General features: G+C 36.5%; 1 protein-coding gene across 2 annotated transcripts in view; it reads left to right on the top strand.

Moving 5' to 3' along the window:
• WDHD1 (WD repeat and HMG-box DNA binding protein 1) overlaps positions 1-21,836 on the top strand; it is a 61,812-nt gene that overhangs the window by 18,069 nt on the left and 21,907 nt on the right. For both annotated transcript variants that reach the window (XM_022570516.3, XM_089907726.1), the window contains 6 exons: positions 3,611-3,821; positions 6,445-6,632; positions 8,507-8,691; positions 11,509-11,750; positions 13,879-14,016; positions 15,645-15,801. In XM_022570516.3, the coding sequence (XP_022426224.1) occupies positions 3,611-3,821; positions 6,445-6,632; positions 8,507-8,691; positions 11,509-11,750; positions 13,879-14,016; positions 15,645-15,801 (1,121 nt within the window). The remainder of the gene's footprint in view (positions 1-3,610; positions 3,822-6,444; positions 6,633-8,506; positions 8,692-11,508; positions 11,751-13,878; positions 14,017-15,644; positions 15,802-21,836) is intronic.

Here is a 21,836-nt window from a genome sequence, read left to right as displayed (position 1 = left end):
ATAACTGTATTAGTTTAGCCTAAGTTTTTCTGTCATGAATTCCCTTAACTCTTAAAGCTAACTATATACTTCTTATGCTTAGCTGCACAGCCTGACTGAACTGCTTTAAACAGGCTGCCTTGTTTTTGTTCATTATTTCCCCTGAGGTGCCACTTAGCTTGCCTGAGTCCCCAAAGATTCAGATCCAGGGACACTGGGTACAATTGAGTGGTGTTGGGTGAAGGAGGAATACTGTACTGAAAAGGATTAAATGAAAATGTATATACTTGAACGTTGAAATTCCCAGCTCACTTTTCATACTTGGCTCCCAGAGTGTTGTCAGCCAGTCTTAATGTTTTTCAGGCAGGAGATTGGAAGATCTTTGGGGAATCCATGTAAGAAAAAACCAAAACAGAGAAATTCTTTATTTTATTTTATTTTTATTGAAGTATAGTGATTCATAATTTTTAAAGGATGTACTCCATTTATAGTTATTATAAAATATTGGCTGTATTCCCTGTTGTACATATCTTTGTAGCTTATTTTATACAGTATAGCTTGTGCCTTTTAATCCCCTACCCATATATTGCCCCTCTCCCCACCCCTCTCCCCACTAGTTTGTTCTCTGTATCTGTGAGTCTGTTTCTTTTTGTTATACTCACTAGTTTGTTATATTTTTTATATTCCACATGTAAGTGATATCATATAGTATTTGTCTTTCTCTGTTTGACTTATTTCTCTTAGCATAATACCTTAAGCTCCAAGTCCATCCATGTTGTTGCAAATGGCAAAATTTCATTCTTTTTTTATGGCTGAGTAGTATTCCAATATCTATCTATCTGTCTATCTATATCACATCTTCTTTATCCATTCAGCTGTTGATGGACACTTAGGTTGGTTCTATAACTTGACAACTGTAAATAATGCTGCTATGAACATTGGGGTGCATGTATCTTTTCCAGCTAGTGTATTTGGTTTTTTTCGGATGTACACCCAGGAGTGGAATTGATGGGTCATATGGTAGTTCCATTTTTAGTTTTTTGAGAACCCTCCATACTGTTTTCCACAGTGGCTACACCAATTTATATTCCCACCAACAGTGTAGGAGGGTTCCCTTTTCTCTACATCCTTGCCAATATTTGTTATTTGTGTTCCTTTTGATAATAGCCATTCTGACAGGTGTGAGGTGATATCTCATTGTGGTTTTGATTTGCATTTCCCTGATGATTAGCAATGTTGAGCATCTTTTTGTGTGCCTGTTGGCCATCTGCATTTCCCCTTTGCAAAAATGTCTATTCAGCTTTTCTGCCCTTTTTTTTTTTGCGGTACGCGGGCCTCTCACTGTTGTGGCCTCTCCCGTTGCGGAGCACAGGCTCCAGATGCGCAGGCTCAGTGGCCATGGCGCACGGGCCCAGCTTCTCCACGGCATGTGGGATCTTCCCGGACCAGGGCACGAACCCGTGTCCCCTGCATCGGCAGGCGGACTCTCAACCACTGTGCCACCAGGGAAGCCCTCTCCCCATTTTTTAATTGAGTTGTTTGTTTTTTTGATGTTGAGTTGTATGAGCTGTTTATGTATTTCAGATATTAACCCCTTATCGGTCATATCATTTGCAAATATTTTCTCCTATTCAGTAAGTTGTCCTTTTGTTTTGTCAAAGGTTTTCTTTGCTATGCAAAAGCTTTTTGGTTTAATTAGGTTTCATTTATTTATTTTTGCTTTTATTTCCTTTGCTTTAGGGTTCAGCTATGAATAGCATTTACATGGTCATAATAAATCTAAATACTGTAAATTGATCCAAGCAAAATGAGAATATATCTATATTGGGTGGACAGGAGTAGGAGAATGGTGTATATGCATACAAGGGAAGTAGTGGTGGTTGAAAAATGGCACCAAATCCTCATCTTTCTTAACAGAAAGAAGTTAGTAACATCTATTAAATAGGTAATTAAAACTGAAAAATCAAAAAATTTCACTGGAATATGATTTACAAGTGTGGAGGAAAGTATCAAAAGAAACAATTGAGAGCAGAGAAGTAAGTCGGAGGCTGTGCAGAGGATTGTTTTCATTTTTATATTAAATCTTATAACACTGACTATATGCATGTCTAACGTTGATAAAAAAGAAAATTAAATTGAGAAACAATTTTTAGTTCAACAACAATGTCCTGTTGTATAGCACAGGGAACTATATTCAGTAACCTGTGATAAACCGTAATGGGAAAGGATATGAAAAAGAATACATATACATATAACTGAATCAACAGAAATTAATACAACACTGTAAATCAACTGCGCGTCCAGAGCCTGTGCTCCGCAACGGGAGAGGCCACAGCAGTGAGAGGCCTGCGTACTGCAAAAAAAAAAAAATAATTTAAAAAATTTTAGTTTAAAGGTCACCTCTTATAAAACCTTAACCCTTCTATCCAGAATTGCCCACTCTCTCCTTTTTGCTTTTACTCCTCATAGTACATGTTTCTGTTACAACACCTCTCACCGTAAGTTAAAACCCTCATTTTTGATAAGAAAGTCTGAAAAAAGTTCGCGCAGGCTCAGCGGCCATGGCGCACGGGCCCAGCCCTTCCGCGGCATGTGGGATCTTCCCAGACCGGGGCACAAATCCGGGTCCCCTGCATCGGCAGGCAGACTCTCCACCACTGCGCCACCAGGGAAGCCCCCTCCCGAAAAAAGTTTTTGACCAACTTGAGTACATAAGCTTTTAGGACTATGGATAAAATAGTTAAATATCTTCTTATAGCATTTATCAATAGTTATTAATTTAATTATTCAAATCATTTGTTTAAACATATGAATTTAGAAGTATTTTTTCTGTTCTCTCATTTCTTTAAATGTCAACTTTCCAGAACACAGTTATATGCGCTTCCATCTAAAAGATTTGTGATATAGTCCCTTTTGAATCCATTAATGGTGTTCTCATTAGACTTTTATACCCAACTATAAGTTTCCATTGACTTAACATTGTACAGTTTTTATTCATTCTGTAGGAATAATTGTGATCCTTACAATGTATCTGCTTACTATTCACTTTTTAAAGTGATCTCAAAAATTGTTTACAGTGACATTCAGTACTTGCAATGATATGTTCATGTTCCTAGGAATCAATGATTAATGTTGGATTTATTTACCACTCTTGTTTTTCTTTTGGTTCTATTTGTTTACTTCTATAAGCATCAAAAAATACCCCAAAGACAAGCTTTAACTGAGATCATTTAAAGTAAACATCTTACCTAAGCAGTATCTTGTTCAAAATAAAAGTAAATGAGAGAATATCTTATAATGAGAGACTTTGTAAGGACTCATAGGTGACTTCTTTTCTGGAGAATGATTGTGAGGAATAAAATTTTGCTTTATATTTGGGTATACACATGTATTTTTTTACATGTCTGTCTTATACTTCCACCTTATCCGTAGACTATAGTCATTTAAAGTAAGGACTAGGTCTTATATAAATATAATACAATCCTCATAAACATATTTGTTAATTATTTTTACCAAGGCACTTGCTTACTGGGTAGAGTTTATAGGTGCATATTAAAAGATTGCCTTTTGAGTAATTGTGTTTATCTAAGTAGTTCACTAATACTTTCTAATTTGTATTAATTTGTTCAAGGTATCCAGCAGAGTAGAAAAGGATTATAATGATCTTTTTGATGGAGAAGATACAAGCAGTGCTGGTGATTTTCTAAAGGACAATGCAGTCGAAACCCGCTCTTTTTCGAAACGGATTATGAATGATGAGGAAGATGATGATGACCTCATGCTGGCTTCAGGTCGTCCTAGACAGCGAAGTCACATCCTAGAAGATGATGAAAACTCAGTTGGTATGAGTTGACTTTGTGAATGGGATGATCCATCTTACTGATCAATATTTTCAATTTTTTATTAAAACTATTATTTAAAGTCAGTACTGGATTGGTAGAATGTAGCTATAGCATTAAATACGTATGTTGAAAAAGGTTTCAAAACAATGATCTAAGCTTCTGCTTTAGCAAACTAGAAGAAGAGGAAATTAAACCCCAAGCGAGCAAACGGAAGGAAATGAGAAAGAACAGAATTCAATGAAATTGACAACCAAAAGCTATAGAAAAGTCAGTAAAACCGAAAGCTTATTCTTTGAAAAGATCAATAAAACTGATAAATCTCTATCCTGATTGATCAAGAAAGAAAGACACAAATGACTAATATAAGAAATGAAAGGGGTATCATCACCGTGTATCCCATAGACCTTCACTATCCAATATGATAGCCACTAGCCACTTACGGCTTTTGAGCACTTAAAATGTGGCTAGTTCAAATTGAGGTGGTTTTAAATATAAAATGCAACCAGATTTTGAAGACAGTACAAAAAAGACAATGTAAAATATCTTGGTCGTTTTTTACATTGAGTACATGTTGAAATTATATTTTAAATGCAGTATATTATTACAATTAATTACACCTGTTTCTTTTTACTGTTTATGGCTACTAGAAAATTTTAAGTTACATATGTAACTCACATTATATTTCTGTAAGATAGCACTGCTATTAATAACAAAAGTTTAATAGGTGAATATTATGAACAACTTTGTGTCCATAAATTCAACAACTTAGATAAAATAGATAAATTCTTTGAAAGACACAAACTACCAAGCTAACTCAAGAAATAGGTAATCTGGCCGCAACTAAAAGATCCTGGGTGCTGCAACTAAAGATCCCACACGTGGCAACTAAGACCCGGTGCAGCCAATTAAATACATAAATAAATATTAAAAATTTTTAAACAAAAGAAATAGGTAACCTGAATAGTTTGGTATCTGTTAAAGATACTGGGATTGTAATGAAAAACCTTTAAATAAAGTGACTGTTACAACTTATATGCTAAAATTAACACATTTGAACATTACCAAGTGAAATACCAGTGTACAGTGGTAAGTTGTGCTGCATTTAAAGCATATAGGGTTTATAGGATAGCACTCCTCAAATGTTTGGTTTCAGGAGCTCATTACATTCCTAAAATTTTTTGAGGACCCCAAAGAAAATTGTTTGTGGAGTTATATTTATTGTTATTTACTATGTTAGAAATTAAAACTGAGAAATTTTAAAAATATTCATTTTAAAGTAACATTAATAAACTCATTATATGTAAATGAAAATAACATTTTTTATGAAAATAAAACAACTCTAGAAAAATATTATTTTGCAGATCTTAGCATAGAAGACAGCTGTATTCTTTCATGTGCTTCAGGATTCAGTCTACTGCCATATATTTGTTTTTGTTTGAAGTATGTGAAAAAAATTTAGCCTCACACAATATGTAGTTTGAAAAAGGAGAAGTATTTTAATAGCCTATTGAAAGAATTGCGGATATTCTTCTTCGATGTTGCACCAAAACGCAACAAATGATAATTTCTTAAAGATTACTTGCGATGTGGAATCTGAAAACTTTTCGGTGAACTTTTCAACTCTATTATTACATTAAAATCCATTGGTCTAACTTGAATGGATCTTTTACCATGTTTGATTTTTTCACGTATGCATTGTTAATTTGGAAAATACTGTTTCCTGAGCTTTGCAGACCTTCCTAATATTGACACGTTATCCAGAATAATATTTGTTAGTATCATCGCCAATCTCATCAGAAGTTTTTAAATATTACAAAGCAGTCAAGCTCGTGGTGGCAGATACACGTTTTTCACTATTCTGATTTTCGCTTGAAAGCTCCAGTTTTATCATTGACCACAAATTCTGTCAGTTACTTTTCTTAAATGACCAGCTCACTTCATTTTTAAGAAAATGTTTGCCACATACTTGATAAACCATAGTTTATCTGGTATTTCCAATAAAAATGGTGTTACACGAAAAAATTAGCTAGTTCAGCTTACAACTCAATTGCAGAATTGCTTTTTTTTTTGAGACAACCATCACAGTTCTTTTTTTTTTTTTTTTTAATTTTTTGGCCGCACTACACAGCATGTTTTTTTTTTTAATTTTTTGACCGTGTTGCACAGCATGTGGGATCTAGTTCCCTGACCAGGGATCGAACCTACAACCCCTGCATTGGAAGCACAGAGTCTTAACCACTGGACCACCAGGGAAATCCCCCATCACAATTCTTTATGCACACTTCCCATTTTAACACAGAGAACATTTTTTAAAAATCTATGCAAAGATCAAGATTTAATAAAATTAATATTTTTACCATTTTTACTGCAATTGGTTAACAATACACTGACTACTAATACAGATTGGTGCCACTGCTTTGATTCATGCTAAGGTACCAGCAGTTTTACCCTCCATTGCTTTTGAATGATCACTGCAGATGTTAACACAGTGAAAGAGGCAAATAGTATTAAAATGTTAGTATTACTAAATATGAATGGACAAGGTTATTAGATTTCGTAATGCTTTTCTTTTTCAAGGTAATAGGTATTTATGATTCTCTAATTATAATCCTTTGTTTTCTAGATGTTACAATGATAAAAACTGGTTCTAGTTTTCTCAAAGAAGAGGAGGAGGATGATCAGGCAGGCAGCATTCACAATCTACCAGTTGTAACATCCCAAAGGCCATTTTATGATGGTCCTATGCCAACGCCCCGGCAAAAGCCATTCCAGTCAGGTTCTACACCCTTGCATCTCACTCACAGATTCATGGTAAGCCTTTCATCTACATGTAACTTTAAAATAGTTTTATCTCACTTTTAAGCATTTTATCTCACTGTAGTTAATTTTGTGTGGTAAAAATATTTGTTAAAAACCTTGGTTAACTGGCCTGGAACACTTTGGTTGATTATAATTTTGTGCTTGATTTATTCTATGGTTAACTCCCAGTTTTAATCTTATTTCAACCTTATTATTGAATGTTGTGTTAAATAAAATTCTGCTTTGCAAAATGACATATAATGAACATAATAAATGTGACTGTATATCTTGTAGTACCTCTTGGCTATACTTCCAAACTTTACTTCTCATATTAGTTTTTATATAGGAGATTGTACTGATTCCAGCACACTAGTTAGAAGGTGTTTTTTAGAAAGCAACCACTGGTATGGTATACTATTAGAAGGTGATAAGTGCTATGGAAAAAAAAGCTATCTGCCCCTTTTCCCCATGCCAATGGAATATATTCTCCAGAAGCCCAGAGATTTTTCTGTTTTGTTTACTGATAGCACTTAGAACAAGGTATGGCACAATAGGCATTCAATATATATTTATGGATGAATGACTATATTAACTTTTTGTCTTAAGTTTGAGAACTAAAAAAGTTTAATATTTTTATTTGTTGATTATTTGAGGTTTTCCACTGAGGACTTTGACAGTTGTCCTTCTTAAATTGTATGGTCCTGGCATAAATTTGTAGATAAATATTAAAGGTGATGTTTTATTAAAAAAAAAAAACAACCTTTTTATTGCCATCAGTAATCATCATCAAGTAATAGATCTTAATTTTTCTAATATTGTCAAATACTTTATAGTTGTATTTGTGGTAGGGGAAAGGAAACACTAGGGCCTGCCCTGCGTAGTGTGAGCCTGTAGTGTACATGAGTGGAAGACAGGTTTTCTAAATGGTATCAATTTATGCTGCCTTTTTTTTTTAATTCCTGTTTTTGTTTTTTTTGTGTGTGTGTGTGTGTGTGTGTTTAATTATTTTTATTTAGTTTTGGCTGTGTTGGGTCTTCGCTGCTGCGAGCAGGCTTTCTCTAGATGCAGCGAGCGGGGGCTACTCTTTTGTTGCAGTGCACGGGCTTCTCACTGCGGTGGCTTCTCTCGTTGCAGAGCACAAGCTCTAGGCATGCGGGCTCAGTAGTTGCAGCACATGAGCCCTAGAGCATGTGGGCTTCAGTAGTTGCCACGCGTGGGCTGAGTAGTTGCAGTGCACAGGCTTTAGGACTCATGGGCTTCAGTAGTTGTGGCACGTGGGCTCAGTAGTTGTGGCTTGCAGGCTCTAGAATGCAGGCTCAGTAGTTGTGGCACACGGGCTTAGTTGCTCCATGGCATGTGGGATCTTCCCAGACCAGGGCTCGAACCTGTGTCCCCTGTATTGGCAGGCGGATTCTTAACCACTGAGCCACGAGGGAAGTCCTATGCTGCCTTAAAATGTATATATTTATGCCACAACTGTAAACCAGTTAGTTGGACCAAAGGAAATACGCAGTCATATTTGTAAGTAAATACATTTTTGAAGTGTTTTGTTTGATGAATTTAATGGTTCAGTTGTCCAAAGGTGAATTGTAAAGTATTTTTTATGACAGTAATATAATTTTTTAAAATATTAGGTAAAATATTCCATTTGCTAATAAATAAGTATATATGTACCTTCTTCTCATGAGGAAGAGAATAATTAGTAATTGTTGCTCCGATGTTACTGCTGTTACCTGAAACTATTTAGAGGTAAGTAAGCTGTGGTTGCTCCCATAACTTAATCCCTGATACAGACTACATTATTTGTTAACTTGTACTATTTTAGTCTATTGATTCTAAGAACTTTACTCTTTCTCAGACTTGTATTTCACCTTACATGTTTGTAGGTGTGGAACTCTATTGGAATTATTCGCTGCTATAATGATGAGCAAGACAATGCCATAGATGTGGAGTTCCATGATACCTCCATACACCATGCAACACACTTAGCAAACACTTTGAATTATACAGTAGCGGATCTTTCCCATGAAGCTGTTTTGTTGGCATGTGAAAGCACTGATGAACTAGCAAGGTAAATTCAAGATTATTAGGAAGAATTTGTTACTGTTGAACTGTTGTACTAAAATGTTGAAATTCAGTACAAAAAGTTTGTAAGACAAAAAACAAAATTATGTCTTTTATAATATGGAATTTCAGAAGGAAGAGTTTAGTACAAATAGCAGCACACCCGTAATACCTCAGAACATATGTCTGTTTTTGCTTATTTGTCCCCTTCTTACATAAGAGTAATACACGGATTAATTGTAAACAAGCAAGCTTAAGTAGTACAGAATTTTTAGAAAATGAAAATTCCCCCCAGAATTCTACTGTCAGATATAAGTACTGTTAACAATTAACAGTTAATCTAATCCCAGCCTTGGACAACTACTGATGTAGGTTTTGTCACTATAGATTAGATTTGAAACTCCTCTTTAAAAAAAAAAAAAGGAAAAACACACTAAAAATGTTATTAGTACTATTTGTCATTTTGACTTTTTAACTTAAAAAACTTTAACTTAGATATATTGGTTGCTAGGTAGGTAGGTAGATATAGAGATAAGAAAATTATGATGGAAAAGCAGTGGATGCAGAATCTGTATTTTTTTTAAAGAAGAAAAAATATTTTATTCAGCTTTGTTATTTCAGCCAGTTTGCCCTGTTAATTTTTTCAGCTGATCATAGTGCTTATACACTTGATCACAGATTTTACTAACTCCCAGGTGATTTGAAATTAAAATCCTTCTGACTAGATATATTAGTTCCTCGCTGCTCAAATTATGGTCCACAAACTAGGGGTGTGGGTCACGTGGGAGCATGTTGAAAACACAGAATCACAGACCCAAACCCAGACCTTCTGAGTCAGAATCTGCATTTTAACAAGATCCTCAGGTGATAGAGTATGCATTAAAGCCTGAGAAACACCAAATTGGGTCATTTTAATATTTTAATTGGTTTCCTAATTTACACATTGTAAAATCAACTCAATACTTTATTATTGAATTAAATCAGTTTACTAAAATAACCACTATTGACTCAGTGTCTCTAACTCAGAATATCTTACATAATTAGAACATTTATTTCCATGGCAATTTTTTTAAATTGAAGTATAGTTGTTTTACAATGTTATGTTAGTTTCTGCTGTATAGCAAAGTGATTTAGCTATACATATGTATACATTCTTTTTTATATTCTTTTCCATTATGGTTTATCACAGGATATGTAGTTTCCTGTGCTACACAGTTGCACCTCAGTGTTTATCCAATTCTGTGTATAATAGTTTGCATCTACTAACCCCAGACTCCCAATCCATCCCCTCACATCCCCCTTCCCCCTTCGCTCCATGTGCAATTTTGATTTCAGATTGTTAAGATTGTTATGGTTTCCTGACTGATCATTGTTCTTCTCTTTGTTTTCCTAGATATATTATTTCAGAGTCATATACAATGTTATCCTTTTATTTATTTTATTTTATTTTTTAAATATTTTATTGAAGTGTAGTTGATTTACAATATTATGTTAATTACTGCTGTACAGCTAAGTGATTCAGTTATATATATTCTTTTTCATGTTCTTTTCCATTGGTTTATCACTGGATATTGAATATAGGTTCCTCTGCTATACAGTAGGACCTTGTTGTTTATCCATGCTATATATTCTAGTTTGCATCTGTTAATCCCAAACTCCCAATCCTTCCCTCCCCCACCCACCCTCCCGCTTGGCAACCACAAGTCCGTTCTCTATGTCTGTGAGTCTGTTTCTGTTTCTTGGATATGTTCATTTGTGTTGTATTTTAGATTCCACATATAAGTGATACCATATGATATTTGTCTTTCTCTTTCTGATTTACTTCAATTAACATGATAATGTCTAGGTCCACCCCGCCACCCTTTTTTTTTTTCCGGCTGAGCTGTGTGGCTTGGGGGATCTTAGTTCCCTGACCAGGGATTGACCTGCATCCTCAGTAGTGAAAACGCGGAATCTTAATCACTGGACCGCTAGGGAATTCCCATCCCCCTTTTTTTTATTTTTATTTATTTATTTATTTTGGCTGCACTGGGTCTTCGTTGCGGCACGCGGGATCTTTTAGTTGCAGCACGCGGACTTCTTAGTTGTGGCATGCATGCCGGATCTAGTTACCCAACCAGGGGTGGAACCCAAGCCCCCTGCATTGGGAGCGCAGAGTCTTACCCACTGGACCACCAAGGAAGTCCCTCATCTCTCTTTATTTTAAATTTGAATTTTAAATTACTGTTTAGGAAGTCAGTACTGCCTCTGATTCTAAATACTATGGTATCTACGTTTTGAAGCTTAAGTTTCATAATAACTTGCATGTATGTAAATATGCAAAGAAAAAAGACTGGAAACACAAATCAGATTGTTAGCAGTGGTTGGTAATCTTGCTGGTGGGATTATGATTTCTTTTTTCTTTTTCTCTTTGTTCTCCCATATTGAATTTTCTTTTTTGCAAAGAGAGGACTCTTGCCTAACATTTTGATGCTTTCTTCCTTTTTAGAAATTTGGTTGTGATTTTTGTGTGTATCTGCAGCCTAGGATCACACTCTGCTGATTTTATCCTGCTTTTTTTCATTTAACATTATATTGTGAGCATTTTCCTGTATCTTTAAATATTCTTCAGTAACATGACTATTAATGGTTTTAACATAGTTCATTTTAAGGATATTTCATAATTACTTTCTTAAAGCCATTTTTGTATTATTTATGTGTAATAGAAAAATAAACTATTTGATTGTTACTGGGTGTAATGATTAGTTATATATATGTATAAAATATCAAATTTGATATTTGATATTTGAAAGTTTGATTGTTTCTGTCTTGTTTTAACTTTTAGCAAGCTTCACTGCCTGCACTTTAGTTCATGGGATTCAAGCAAAGAGTGGATAGTAGACATGCCTCAGGATGAAAATATTGAAGCCATATGTCTTGGTCAGGGATGGGCTGCTGCTGCCACTAGCGCCTTGCTCCTTCGCTTGTTTACCATTGGAGGTGTTCAGAAAGAGGTCTTCAGTCTCCCTGGGCCTGTTGTGTCAGTGGCAGGACATGGAGAACAGCTTGTCATTGTTTATCACAGAGGTAGATTTTTTCTACTATTTTATAGTTTTACCATGACCTGAAGTAAAATGGAAATTACTTAAGCTTTTTTTCTCTCTGTTTTGGATTGTATCTCCTTTTGCATTTATTTTAGTATTTGAATCAGTATAATCTTTGTACAGAATTTTGTTGTATTCACTAATAGCAATGAAAATGAAAACATTTTATTTATAGAAAAACTGTACTATAGAAAGAATTCTAAGGTAGAGTTTGGTTAATTGCTTCCATGTCTATATCTTACAAGAATTATCAGAGTTGAAATGCCTCAAAAAATAAACTAACTCCTTGTGTGAAGGACCAAAGCAACTTTGAATGTGACTTAAAAAGTTGTTGCCTCCTTTTCCTCACTTCATATTCTGTCCTCAGTCCCCATCGCTGTGCTAAGGCTGGTTTTATTAAGGTTACCGATGATCTTTTTATGCTTATTTATTTAAATAATTCCACCAGAAATACTTTCTTCTCTTGGCTTCTGTGATGTCACTCGCCCATTTATTTTTCCTTAGGAGCTGATAACTCTTTGAGCTCCTTTGCTGGCTCCTATTCCTATGCCCCCCTCTTAGCTGGAGTACTCCAGGGTGCAGTCACAGCCCCCTTCTTTTCCTTTCACTAGGTCAGGAGCTATTAGTCTTTCGAACGCTTAGCCCTAGTGAGAAATATATTCTATGTTGCTATTCTATACATACCTGCAGATATAACTAGAATGAAAGTCTCATGGACAATATTTACTCTTTGATTTCATTTTTCTTTAAATTCTGGTTGTAACTCTGGATTGATTTCATGACTCACAGGTCAAAAAATGCAGTTTGAGAAACTACTTTGGGATATCTCATTAACACCCATGGCTTTAATACATCTATATGTTCATGACTTCTAAATTAATATCACCAGCCCTGCCCCCTCCTTGTGTCTCCAGACTTACATATCCAATTGCCGACTTGAAATCTCTATGTAGAGTTTTGATATTTATCTCATACTTAACTTGGTCACAATAAAGCCTCTGGGCTTTCTTTTTCCCTCCAAACTTGCTTCTTAGTTTTTCCATTTCAGTAAACGGCATACTATCAATCTAGCTACTCAAGCCAGAAATGTTAAGAGTTATCCTTTCTTTCCCTCACATCCCCACATTGCTGACTTTGTCAGCAAAGTCATTATCATGTCAGTTCACACAATGCATTGCACATCTGTCTCTTTTTATCTCCACTAAAACCCCAGTGCAACCCAGACATCATCTCTTGGACTGTTGGAATAACCTCCTAACTAGCTTTTCAGCTTCAATTCTTGCCTGCCACAATCCATTCTCCACATAGAAGCCTAGGTGATTTCTTAAAAACAAATCCAATCACTTCCCTCTTCTGCTCAGAATCCTCTGATGTCTTCCTATTGCTTTAGAATAAAAATCAAACTTGTTATCCCAGGTGGCAAGGTCCTACATGATCTGACATTTGCCTGCCTCTTCAACCTCATTACTTACCACTTTTTTTCTTGCTACTGGTTCTGGCCCTACTGGCTTCTTTGTGTTCTTCAAACTCACCAAGCTTGTTCCCAACTTAGGCCCTTTTCATTAGCTTTTCCCTGTCTACTGTAGTGCCCCTCCCCCTGTCGTTTGGATGGCTGACTCCAACTTGCAAATCATATCTCGGTTTAAATTTCACTTTCTCAAAAGGCCACTTTTGTCTGTCCAATCTAAAGTAGCCACTCAGTCTGACACTCTGTATCACATTAGTATTTTCATCTTTGATCATGACACTTAGTATTTTCTTTCTTTTTAAATTAGTTTTTCCTCTCCTACCTGAATATGAGTTTCATGAGAATGCTGACTTTGTCTTGTTTACCATTGTAGCCTCAGTACCTGGTACAAAGTAAGCTCTCTTTAAATATTTCTTGAGTGAATGAATTACCACTTATAAACACTTTATATAAATAGTCCATGTAACATACTATTCTGCTTCTAATCCCTGAATGGTGCCTCAGGTAAGTGGATTATCTATAAAAAGTACTGCTAATTTAGGAATTTATCACAAAATAAAATTCAATTCAGAGAAAATAATTTAAACTACATCATAGCTAAATAACCTTTGATACCTGATTTATATTTACATTTTCTCACTAGGTACAGGATTTGATGGGGATCAGTGCCTTGGAGTTCAACTGCTGGAGCTGGGGAAAAAGAAAAAACAAATTTTACATGGTGATCCTCTTCCTCTTACAAGGAAATCCTACCTTGTATGGCTTGGCTTTTCAGCTGAAGGCAAGATAAATTCATTTATATTAAAGTCATTTCTCAAGAAGAAAATTGCTTCATTATTTATTCCTAATTAATTTGCTTAAAGATAAATTGTCTATATTTTATGTTTAAATTTATTTATTTTAATATATTGGCAGAACTGGAAACTGGAATTTCCAGGCGAGGTAGCCACTGTTTTATGTACAAGATCTCTTCTTCATCAGAATTCTGATTAGAAAACTTACAAAGAGGGAAATAAATTTTTCTGAAAGTTTATTAGCTAGCAAAAAGGAGATACAAATCAGTGTTCAAGTTTTGGCTTTTTTAGCAGATTCTACGTGAAAATCAGAATTTTCTACTGATTTCCACTACAGTAACCACTAACCACATGTGGCTATATATAGCGCACTTGAAAAGTGGCTAATTTGAGTTGAGATGTGCTATAACTATAAAATACTCTCCAAATTTTGAAGGCTTAGTATGAAATTTTAAAAATGTAAAAAATTTCAATAATTCTTTTATATTGATTACATGTTAAAATGATAATATTTTGGATATATTGGATTTAATAAAATATATTATTAACTTCACTTTTTTTTCCCCTTTTGTCATGTGGCAGGAGGAAATTAAAAATTACATTTGTGGCCCCATGATATTTCTATTGAACAGTGTGCTGTTGTAGACTCACTTAACAGTGGGTTATGACAGATGATTTGAAGGACACTGAGGAGTACCTTATTTTAAGGCACTTGTTAACCCTGTCTTCTGGCTTAAATATTTCTATTATTGGAGATTCATGCCCTTTAATTACATCATTGGAAACTCCAGTTTGTCTTTAAAAAAACCCAACCATTTCTGTATATGTTTTCTACTGGGATATTAATTAGTCACTTATGCTTTAATAATGTGACCATTAATAACTTCCATTCGTATAGCTTTATTTTTTACTCCCAGTTACCAATCAGATCTAGACCCTGAGGAAACTGCTGTTTGCAGAGTAAGAGGGGCGTGAAGTCACAGAGAAAAAAAGGATAATTAGGGAATTTGCCATGTACTTCCTGAAATGGGAGCAGAGTAGGTGGGAAACAGGGATGTTACTTGTTTCCTAGGTAAGTCTAGGTGCAGAACAGTGGGGAACTGTTGGGGAACAGAACAGTGACAAGGCCAAGAGAGGGGGGAGGAAGAAGAGTACTAAAGACAGATTTCTCTACATCACCACCTTGCATTAGGTTCTTCTCATTTTTCCAAGTCTCTCTTGACCAAGGAAACTTCAGATTCAATTTTAACTTCTTTACTGAAATTGGCTTTGAAAAACTGCTGTATTCCAGCAGGTGGCATAGTTTTCTCTGAATTGATCAGGGTTTTTTTTCCTCTTTTTTTTGGATAAATTTTAGTCACATCACATGCAATTTTTTTTTCCTTTGATTCAGTTAGGCCTTACTCTATGTGGTTAGTGAAATTTTATGGGAAATAATCTTGGATTATTTGCCTTTTGGGTTTTGGGGAGGTTTTTTTTTGTTTGGTTGTTTTTTGTTTGTTTGTTTTGCTTTTGAATTGAAAGTTGATTGATTGGTGTGTGTATTTGAAAAAGGATTTATTTAACAAGTACATAGCTATGTTTCCAGGTGATTTGTTTTTCTGTTGGTATATAGGTACCCCATTTTATGTGGATTCAGAAGGCATTGTTCGAATGCTTAACAGAGGACTTGGTCATACATGGACTCCTGTATGTAACACAAGGGAACACTGCAAAGGAAAATCTGATCACTACTGGGTGGTTGGTATCCATGAAAATCCCCAGCAACTGAGGTGGGCTATTAGAAAATGCTTAGCTGACTCTTTTTAAAAAGTACTTTGAAATTCTTTATTATGCTTATCTTTAAAGGTATTTTTAAAGTCTTTAACCTTAGCTCATTTACTTGCTTTCCATATTCACTAAATTAGGAATTTGTTTACATTCACTTTGAAGTTTTCAACCAGTTGCTTGACTTGGAACCTATTGAGCAAAATAGAAACTAAGGGAATTCCCTGGAGGTCCAGTGGTTAGGACTCTGCGCTTCCACTGCAGGGGGCATGGTTTTAATCCCTGGTCAGAGAACTAAGATCCCGCAAGCCGAGCTGCATGGCCTAAAAAAAGGAAAAGAAAACAAGTTTATTAGTGTGACTAGCATTATTTCAGCCAGATAGGGAGGGGAGTTTTGGGTGAACATCACATTTCATCTTTTATTATAGCTTTTTATTTTAAACTTTGATTTAGAATTGAATATATAATTTAGTTGCTTTTTGAGATTTTTAGCTTAATTATTGTTATAGGGGAGTGGGCTAGTAGAAATTTAGTAGTTGACTGCAAGTGTAGAATTCTCAGTACATATAGTCTCTATTCAGTATTGTGTTGAGTATTTACCTCTTTTTTGACACCGGATATCTTCTTGGTCTAAAAGACTGTCAGTGACATTGGACAGATACTTGGTGAACAAAGAAGTCTGTGCTTTCATGAAGCTTATAGTCTGATTGGGGAGACAGATAACAGAAACAACTAAATATTAATTACTACTTAGAATAAATACTACCCATTAATCTGAGCAGACCCATGATAAAGAATAACAGAAGAGCATTTTCTAGATAGTATGGTCATAGAAGACTCGTTTTTTTTTTTAATAAATTTATGTATTTATTTATTTATTTTTGGCTGCATTGGGTCTTCATTGCTGCGCACGAGCTTTCTCCAGTTGTAGTAAGTGGGGGCTACACTTCGTTGTGGTACACAGGCTCTAGGCTTGCGGGCTCAGTAGCTGTGGTACATGGCTCAGTAGTTGTGGCCTACGGGCTCTAGAGCGCAGGCTCAGTAGTTATAGTGCACGGGCTTAGTTGCTTCGCAGCATGTGAGATCTTCCTGGACCAGGGCTCGAACCTGTGTTCCCTGAATTGGCAGGTGGATTCTTAACCACTGTGCCACCAGGGAAGTCCCAGTCATAGAAGACTCTTAATGGAGGTAGTATTTAGAATGAGACCTGGTGGCCAAGGGGGTCTGTTATGGAAGAATGGATTGAAAAGCAATCCATGAAGAGTAAACAGCATGTACAAAGGCTGTGAGTTCAGAAAGAACTTGGTGTGTTTGAGGAATTAAAAGGATGTAAACATGGCTGGAGTACAAAGAAGCAAGAGGTAGCAGGGAATATAAATCCAAGTTGGTATCAGTAAGTTAGACATAGGCTGCATTATAGGCCATGATAGAGAAGTTTGGATTTTCTTTGAAGTATAACAAGAAGTCATTCAAGTGTTTTATCCAGGGGAATGATATAATATGATTTATACTATAAAAAGAAAAATGTATGTGGCAAATGGATTGGCAAGGGTAGGACTGGAAGCAGGGAGACCAATTTTTCAACCAGGGGTTTTTCCACTCTTCTGGGGATGTTTAGAAATGTGGGGTATTGTTTTTAGTTGTCACAAGGATTAGGGCTTACTCTGTCATTCGGAGTAGGCTGGAACTAGTGTGGGGAAGTGGAAATGAAGAGAAGCAGATTCAAGATAGAAACAGGATTTGCTGGTAGTTTGGGGGTTGGGAATGAGAGAAGAATCAATGACACCTATATTTCTAGTTAAAGCTACTAGATAAAGAGTAGTACCATTTATAGAAATAAGGAAGATAAAAATGAATACTCTTGGGTGTGTTAAGCCTGCACAATATCCAAAGGAAGATATCAAGAAGGTATTGGGGGCTTCCCTGGTGAAGCAGTGGTTAAGAATCTGCCTGCCAATGCAGGAGACATGGGTTTGGGCCCTGGTCTGGGAAGATCCCATGTGCCACAGAGCACCTAAGGCCATGCGCCACAACTACTGAGCCTGCGCTCTAGAGCCCGCCAGCTACAACTATTGAGCCTGCATGCCACAACTACTGAAGCCCACGCACCTAGAGCCCGTGCTCCGCAACAAGAGAAGCCTCCGCAATGAGAAGCCCGCGCACCACAACAAAGAGTAGCCCCCGCTCACCGCAACCAGAGAAAAGCCCGCTCGAAGCAACGAAGACCCAAAATGACCAAAAATAAATTAATTAATTTAAAAAAAAAAAGAGAAAATGCTTAAGTTTAAAAGGAAAAAAAAGGAAGGTATTGGAATATATGATTCAAACTCAGAAATTTTGGCTGGTTATATACATTTGGGAATCATCAGATTATAGAAGGTATATAAAGTTATAGTAGTAAATGAGAAGAAAGAGACAAAAGGTATCAGTCCAACCCCAAAGAAATTCCAGCATTTAGAGGTCAGTTATTGGAGTAGAAGCTTTCGAATGAGAAAAAGGAAGATTAGCTAAGCAATTAAGAGAAAAATCGCCTGAAGAGGGTCATGTCATAGAAATTGTAAGTGGAGACTATTTCAAGAAGCAATAATCAGAAAGTGAAATTAAAATGGCTTTCAAATATATGAAAAGATGATTGATGTCACTTGAAGTAAGATTAAACACAAATCAGAACTAAAAAGAGATTCCTCTTTTTACCTATTAAATTAGAAAAATCTGAAAATTTGATAACACTCTTAGCTGGTGAGGCTGTGGGGAAATAGCCACGTTTATGTATTGCTGACAGGAGTGTAAGTTGGTCACAATCCCTGTGGAAGGCAATTTGTCAAGAACTATCAGAATTAGAAATGCATATGCCCTTTGACCCAGTGAATCTGTCTTTAGGATTTATCCTTCTGAAAAACTAGTACTTGCTATTTGAAGTGTAATCCATGGAAAAGAACACATATAATAAATGTTGGCAAGGGTGTGGATAAAAGGGAACCCACATATACTGTTGGTGGGAATGTAAATTGGTACAGCCACTGTGGAGAACAGTATGGAAGTTTCTTAAAAAGCTAAAAATAAACCCAGAAATGACCCAGAAATTCCACTTCTGGGTATATATCTGAAGAAAACCAAAAACACTAAGTGGACAAGATTCATGCATCCCCATGTTCGTAGCAGCGTTATTTACACAGTTGTCAAGTTACGGAAGCAACCTAAGTGTCCATCAACTGCTGAATGGATAAAGAAGATGTGGTATATATACATGATTTTTTTTTTTGCAGTACGCGGGCCTCTCACTGTTGTGGCTTTTCCTGTTGCGGAGCACAGGCTCCGGACGTGCAGGCTCAGTGGCCATGGCTCATGGGCCCAGCCGCTCCGCGGCATGTGGGATCTTGCCGGACCAGGGCACGAACCTGTGTCCCCTGCATTGGCAGGTGGACTCTCAACCATTGCGCCACCAGGGAAGCCCTATATGATTTTTAAAAAAATATTTTATCAGGTGTAATGAGAGGGAAGAAGATAGGTGCAAATGCAGATCGATTTAGTGGATGAAAGGTGACAGGAATTCTTGTCTGATGCCTTCTGTTTTGGTGGCAGGTTTTGAAGTAAGATAGAGGGTATTTTTGAAGGCATTGGTTGGCAGTGTGGATGTTTGAGAAGACATAGGCTTCCTAAAGAATGTGAAATTGAGCTTAGTAGAAAATCATAGAGGAATTGCTGGTTATTATTTCTGTATGTCGTGTGTTTTCAAAGTCTCCAGATAGTCCATTATTGACATATTTAGTATCAGAAGGAATTTATTAAACTTTTAAAAAATTCTAACTAATTAAGTTTTGGCTGCGTTGGGTCTCTGTTGCTGCACACGGGCTTTTCTCTAGTTGGGGCAAGCGGGGGCTACTCTTCGTTGCACTTCACAGGCTTCTCACTGTGGTGGCTTCTCTTGTTGCAGAACACAGGCTCTAGGCACTCGGGCTTCAGTAGTTGTGGCTCGCGGGCTCTAGAGCACAGGCTCAGCAGTTGTGGTGCACGGGCTTAGTTGCTCTGCAGCATGTGGGATCTTCCAGGACCAGGGCTCAAACCCGTGTTCCCTGTATTGGCAGGCAGATTCTTAACCACTGCACCACCGGGGAAGTCCCTAGTTAACTGTTTCTAACAGTTCTTAGAGTGTAGGTTGTTCTCAGGGATATTTTTACATGTCTGTTTCCAGGAATCAAGTTTTTAGTAACTTGAATGGAAGAATTCATATTTTATCTTAATCAGAGTTTTTTTAACCTAGAAGGATTTTTACTGTTCCATCTAATGTTTATTCAAGTAAGATGATTCATTTTGTTTGTTAATATTATTATCTTAAGGAAGTACATGCAGTTATTCATTTGCAATGAATAATTTTGGTTTTTCATTTAATATTAAAACTATTTTATCAAGTTCAATTTTTACACCCCCTAATAATTTGTACAGCTGGCTTTTTTTCTTACTTGCTTTATAGTTAAGATCTGTGAAGAGTTTTAACTCTCATTAAAAGACATGATAATTACAGCTGTTAACATTTAATTTAAATTCAACATGGGAGGGCTTCCCTGGTGGCTCAGTGGTTAAGAATCCGCCTGCCAGTGCAGGGGACATGGGTTCAAGCCATGGCCCGGGAAGATCCCACATGCCACGGAGCAACTAAGCCCATGTGCCACAGCTACTGAGCCTGCGCTCTGAAGCCCGTGAGCCACAACTACTGAAGCCTGCATGCCTAGAGCCCGTGCTCTGCAGCAGGAGAAGCCACCGCAATGGGAAGCCCGTGCACCACAACAAAGAGTAGCCCCTGCTCACCACAACTAGAGAAAGCCCGCGTGCAGTAACGAAGACCCAACGCAGCCAAAAATAAATAAATTAATTAATTAAAAAAATTTTCAACATGGGATAAAAAAAATAATGGACTCTAAATTACAGTTTTTAGACTTGGAAGGATTTTAGAAATTGTGTAGGCCAGTGGCTCCTGGCATTTTTAAGCATAAGAGTCCTTTTATATGTCAAAGCATTTCATGAACTACAAATGATAGCAGCTTGTACAGTGAATATCAGTTGATAGAGAAAATCCATAATAGCAGGAAGTTTCTATAGACCTAAAGATCATATTTGAACCTAAATTTGTATTATAAGTTACATCATGTACATGCATGTGAAAATTCTAGTACATAAAGTGGAAACTCTTTTATTCATTCTGCAGACAGTTCATGGTGCCCTTGTGAATGCATGGTCATTTTGCAATAGCTCAGCAGCCCTACAGGGATAAAAAAATGAGAACCGCCAGTTTCTTTTGGTCTAGTTCCTGTGCTCTGCCTTTACTCCTGGTCCTTTTCCCCAATTTTTACAGGTGAGAAAACTGAGGCCCAAAAAGACTAAGTAACTTGGGATCACACAGCTAGTTAGTAGCAAAAAAGTTCCTGTATTTTCTCTGTTGAAATACAGGAACAGTGGAAGTTGAGTTGATAAATAGATTGAAAGAATAAACTTATCCCTTAAGGACTGGCTTATTCTAGGGGAATAATTGAATTACTGAGGGGAATCTCATACAGCTGACATTTGAAACACTGAGAAGATAATGCTGAAAAATATATGTACTTGTATATACCGTGATAAATTGATCAGAATGTTTTTCATTTTTTCCTGGCTTTATTCTGGAAGAATCAACTTGAATAAGAATGTTTTTCAAAGATTGGAAGTTACATTTCTCAGTATGGCCTACTGTGCTTCTCATACCAGCTTTCCTTACATTTAGTCACACGTAGAGGATGATTAATTTCCTTTCTATTGATACAGAGGTCCGTGAAAGCCCAGGAAGAAAACCGTGCAACCATCTTTAGTAGCCTGCTGCTGTGTTTAATGAGACTTAATTATCCTTGCTATCAAGAAATTCATTCTTGGGCTTCCCTGGTGGCACAGTGGTTGAGAGTCCGCCTGCTGATGCAGGGGACACGGGTTCATGCCCTGGTCTGGGAAGATCCCACATGCTGCGGAGCGGCTAGGCCCGTGAGCCATGGCCGCTGAGCCTGCGCGTCCAGAG

Source organism: Delphinapterus leucas, chromosome 2, assembly GCF_059928025.1.
Source record: "Delphinapterus leucas isolate spDelLeu-1000000601 "Yukka" chromosome 2, BTC_Dleu_Yukka2, whole genome shotgun sequence".
NCBI lineage: Eukaryota > Metazoa > Chordata > Mammalia > Artiodactyla > Monodontidae > Delphinapterus > Delphinapterus leucas.
This window is presented reverse-complemented; position numbering and strand designations above follow the sequence as displayed.